The sequence below is a fragment of the Solanum lycopersicum genome, chromosome 1 (assembly GCF_036512215.1).
Source record: "Solanum lycopersicum chromosome 1, SLM_r2.1".
Classification (NCBI taxonomy): domain Eukaryota; kingdom Viridiplantae; phylum Streptophyta; class Magnoliopsida; order Solanales; family Solanaceae; genus Solanum; species Solanum lycopersicum.
Window position 1 is genome coordinate 65189121 of NC_090800.1, and position 5483 is coordinate 65194603.

Sequence of the window (5483 nt, forward strand, 5' to 3'; positions counted from 1 at the left end):
TAATTTCTATATACCCATCTAGTTATAACAGGGTCACCGAATGGAGTAGAGACTGAGACAGGTTGTGAGAGAGTGTCTAGGTTGACGTTAAATTGGATTACTATGTAAGGAGTTACAAAAGAAATAGTAGCCCTTGGATCTAATAATGTATAAAAATCAAGGTCAAAGACACGTAACATACCAGTGACTACATCCGGAGAATCTTCCTGATCCTGGCGAGCCTGAAGAGCATACAACCTGTTCTAGCGTTGACCGCCACCTTTACCAGATGAGTTACCCTGCTGAGTTGGGCGACTTGCTGGTGCTGCTGAAGTTGTAGACTGAGCTCTACCATTAGCACCTCTTTGACCCTGTCTAGAAGGACAATCCCTCAACATGTGACCAGACTGACCGCACCCAAAACATCCCTCTTTTTCTGCAAGACACTCGCCCGGATGTTTCTTACCACACGTAGGGAAAGTGGGGTAAGTCTTAGTGCCTGAAACACTTCCTTGAGATTTAGAGTCTAGTTCTCTACACCTCTCTTCATACCTATTCTTGAAGGATGGAACACTAACTGATGAAGGGGCTTGAGCCGAAAACTTCTGCTGACCCTGCGAGCGATTTCCACCACCCGATTTCTGCTGTGAATAGTCATAGTTCCCAGTCCTAGCCTTCTTATTTTCCTTAGCTTGTTGCCTAAGCTTATCACCCTCAACTTGCTGAGCATGAGTCATAAGTCTATCAATGTTCATATCTGTAAGTAACATCGCATTTCTGCACTCAATTTTCACCAAATTCGACACTCCGTAAAAGAACTTTTCATCTGAGCCCTTGAGTTATCAACCATGTGAGGAGAATAGCTAGAGAGTTGGTTAAACTTCATCCTTTACTCTTGAACTGTCATGTTACCCTGCCTCAAGTTCATGAATTCGTGAGACTTTGCCTCTCTCAACACCATTGGGGAAAATCTGTCAAGAAAAGTCTCACTAAAGCAATCCCAAGTGATATGAGCTGCCTTTTCACCCCTATTCTCTTTCCTCTGAGTGTACCAGATATGAGCCACATCTTTCCACTAGTATGATTCTAAATCAACCCGATCATTTCTAGTGATTTGAATTACCTCAAAGATGTTCTTGATCTCGTCCAAGAAATTTTGAGTATCCTCATTAGTCTTTGATCCTAAGAACTCTGGCGAATTTATCGTAACAAAGTCATGGACCCTTGGTGCTACAAATCCACCATTTTCATTCACATGAGCATGAACTCGATTATTTTTGTTCGTCATACTATGACTCAACATCTTTATGGCATTCCTAAACTCAGCATTTGAGACTTCCTGATCTGGGTTGGAGGAGCTGCATTTACATTTCTAGCGTTAGCTCTACGAGGAGGCACGATCAGAAACGCAGAACCTCAAGTTTGAATGGAATAAGATCATACCTCACGCACGATAGGAATACCAAGAAAGTGATGTTTTTCGTAAAACAATTCATAGCCTCCCTCTCATTAGATGTGGTGCACTTCACACCCATGAAAAGGACTCTACATAGTGCATCTTTTCAGACACCTAGGACTCTTGAACTTAGTGCTCTGATACCAAGTTCTGTCACGCCCCGAGCTACCCCCAAGACGCTAACACAGAACCTAGGACCACAAGTGATCCCAAGCTAACCCTACTGGCTTGATCATGAACATACTAAAATAATAAACTAATGTGGAAGCTAAATCATAAATTTAAAACTCACAAGATAGGGAATACCCATATGTTAAAACTGATATATATGAAAACTGATGAGTTTAATATAATGAAGTTACTAACTCAACACTAAGTTGAAAGTAACTGTGTCTGATATACGCCTCTAAACTGGACTAGAAATGTTGGGAAAAGCCCCAACTAAATCTAGAAAAACTTAAACTAATCGACTAAAGACTAAAATGAAACTCATGATTGTTGTACTCGGAGAATGAGGACTCACCACTAAATCTGATCAAGTGGAGATTGGAAATCGATTACCACTAAATCTGCTCAAGCGGATTCTCGTCATGGGTTTAATTCCTAAGAGGTATGTAAACTTCCATAGTGTTAGTTTAGTTCACCCACGTGCCAATCATGCATTTTTCAGCAAAATTTCATGCTTAATGTTTAAAGATTAGAGTTCTTGATGAGTTCTTGAAAGGTGTTCTTGAAGTTCATTCTAAATCTTGTTGTGTTGGATTTTTGATGATTTTTTTAGATTAAATTAAGTAATTTTAGTGTTTTTTTCTATTATATAAGAGTTTAATTAAGTTAAATAATTGAATTCAAGTGATTGGGGAAGAAACCGTTCGAATTTAGGAGATTTAGGGTGAGAAAACGAGAACAAATGCTTGGCAGAAATTCTGGGTTGGGGCCTGACGCGTCGCACTTGGAAGAGCATCCCAAACTATTCTCTTTATTTCAAGATTTAGGGATCCATTCCACCCATAGCCTCAGGTTCGTCCGCCCAGTCCAGTTTGCCTCCGGTAGCTCCGTTTGAGTTCGTTTAAAGTGCACCATCACTCCTTTTTATTCTAACAAATATAAGCTACTTCTAAACATCTAAAATCAGTCCTAACATTATCATAAACTTTAATTCATAATGCAAATTAAAGGTATAGTTGATATTAATTTTTGAGAATTCTTTCAAGCGTTCTAAGAAAGTATTTTTGCGAAATCTTCCACAACTTCTAGTAACTTGTTTCAAGACTTAAGCGAGTAACTATAAAAGTGAAGAGTATGTATTCATGAGTATAAAATGTCATGTATATACTTCATATCATGAGTCATAACTCTTGAATTCATAATTCTCATTCAAGATAGAGTTAAGAGTAGAGTTCAAGAAAGGCTTTAAGTTAAATCATGAATCTTTTGAAATCAAATAAAAAGTTTGAGCTAAGATTTGAGGAAGTAAGTAAGTGAATGAGAAGACTTGTATACATGAGTTACGTCTAGTTATTTAGACCATCGAGTCCAGTCGTTCATGCCAATAACTTCCGCAAAAGTAGTATCTTTGAATTCTAACTCTTGAGTAATAAGTTTCTAACACCTTTGAAATTATATTTCTAATCGTGGGAATATTACATGTTAACCATGAATTCCTTGGGTTGAAATGTTGATGCCCATAATTCCGCATGAAATCTATAAGTCGAAACACCTCGAGTTCAGAAGTATCTTATAGTTCTCGAGTTGAAAAGTTCATGCTCATAATTCCGTATGAACCCTCAAAGTTAAAAATCATGAAATCATACACATGAGATCATGAACCTTGGATACATACTTCAATTCAAGGAAAGTTAATAGTCAAGTCAAGAAGTTAAAAAGCAAGTCAAAGTAAAGTTTATAAAGTTTTCTAAAGTCTTTCACAAACATATTTACTTTATTTTAAATACGTAATGTTCAAGTCAACAAAGAGTATAAAGTTCAGTTAAATTTTTAAAAGTTATAAACAACTAAGTATTCCCTAATAGTTCAGTTTCAAGTTCAGTAAAGAGCAAGAGTTAAGTTCAATTCTCTAAAGTTTATAAAAGGGGACTAAGTATTCCCAAAAGTGTGATAGATGTTTCACATTTAAGAAAACATTATTTCCAAAGGAGTTTTGAACTAAAAAGGAGGAACATTAATTCCAAAAGGAGATTTTTAAAGCAAAAGGTTTCATTAAATTATCTCAACCCAAATGAAGAAAGTTTTATTAAAAGTATGAGCTAAAGGTTTTTTGGGATAAATATTAAGCACCGATATGGGAATGAGAGTTCATATAACTCAAGTCCCCTTGTAAACCATGTAGCCAACATGGGTATTTATATGTCATACTTTTTAGATGATCACGTAAGTTGAAAAAGTGGATCCACTAGGTAGAGGATGTCCTATATCGATGGCAAGGTATAGGACAGTTCTGGCAGTGTGGGCAAGACGTTGTATCACCACTTAGGTTCATAGTGGTGGTTGTCGGTTAGAGAAACTCACAAAGTATTAGTTACATTGTTCCTCTAGGAGTTCTGTTTATCATGAGTGGGGGTATAGGACTTAATTCATGCATTGCACAAGTAGACTTTGAGAGTGAACATGATTGTATTTTACGATATTATTATCTTGAGTTAATATCATGTTTTTAAACAACTTTTCTTTATAATTTACTTGTTTTAAACTGCTTTATATTGAAGTGAGTTCAGTTAAGTATTATGAGTTAAGTATTTTGAGTTGGTTTGTTCTTCATTGAGTCAAGTATCATATTTTTGAAGTTGAGTATCTAATATTTGAGTTGAATATCCAATGTTTGAGTAGAGTATCTTATTCTTGATTTGTGTTGAGTTTAAAAGAGAAAAGTATGTTTCCTTTTTATTCAATTATCAAGCTTAAGTTGTGCTTTAGAATTTCCCTTACATACTCGTACATTCCGCGTACTGAGTCAATTGGCCTGCATCTTTTGATGATACAGATACATATATGCAGGATTATCAACAGGAGTTTCGTTGATACATCCAAGAGTTTGAGTTAGCTATGGTGACCTCCTTACTTTCGGAGGATTTTATTTACTTTTTTGTTTAGTTAGGAGGTTGTGGATCTTTTTCCGACATCAATCTTTATTAGTTAGGGCGTTCATAGATAGTCAGTTCAGTTAATGAGTCTCTATTTTGCATTTATTTTATTAAATGTTTAAATGTCAAAAGTTGCCTATTTTATGGTTAGTTGAATATATTATTTTATTCAAAGTTTTTCATTTGGGTTAAAGCTTCTAAAGTCGAGTTTATGAATTTTATTTCACTTTTCAAGCTTTGTATGCTTAAGTGAGTCTTTTGCATGTAGTCAGCCAGGATGAGGATTCGCTATGGGATCAACAATGGACTTCGAGTTCCAGTCACGTCGAGGGTGTAAGCTTGGATCGTGACACGTAATTATATCTAATTCTCGTCTAACCTTCTAGTGTTTAAGTATAACGTTTTCTTTAGATATTATTAGAGTAATTTATTTTTATGAACCATTTTTTATTCTCTCTATAGTTCTCCCTCAACTTGCTTTTTTTATGGGCATCACGGATAAATCACTATTCAGCTTCTTATAAATAATATTAGGATAGTTCCACTTATCATAAGAATTTTAAAAAATGACAGAACAAAGTCATTTCATTTTCTTGACATGTTAACTCGTCTCATAAGTTTTTCAATTAATTCTATCACAACCCTAGTAGCCAAGAGTTGATATTTCCGTCTAATTTAAGATTCTAATGGTTTTTTAGTGCAGGAGAATCATGAATTGAGGGTTTTTATTGACTATTTGATCTTAGAAAAGAACGTTATTTTCTTTCCACTATTTTAGTAAGTATCATTGGTACAAATTCAGTTTATCAATTGATTTATTGATATTTTTAGTCATAGTTAAAATATCATTATAACTTAAGATTCTTGTGGTTCTTGAGTATAGGAGAAACAAGAACTGAAGGTTTTCTTTGATTCGTTGATCTGAAAAATGGACTGTGATTTTCTTT

The 5483-nt window shown here is 35.2% G+C and overlaps 1 protein-coding gene across 1 annotated transcript; it reads right to left on the bottom strand.

The window, feature by feature from the left end:
• Positions 1–242: 242 nt before the first annotated feature.
• Positions 243–1267, bottom strand: LOC138344849 (uncharacterized). Its single transcript, XM_069294724.1, has 3 exons — positions 1103–1267; positions 873–1021; positions 243–756 (listed from the first exon to the last, which is right to left on the bottom strand). Exons 1-3 carry the CDS (start codon positions 1265–1267, stop codon positions 243–245), a joined length of 828 nt encoding a protein of 275 aa, XP_069150825.1.
• Positions 1268–5483: the final 4216 nt, after the last annotated feature.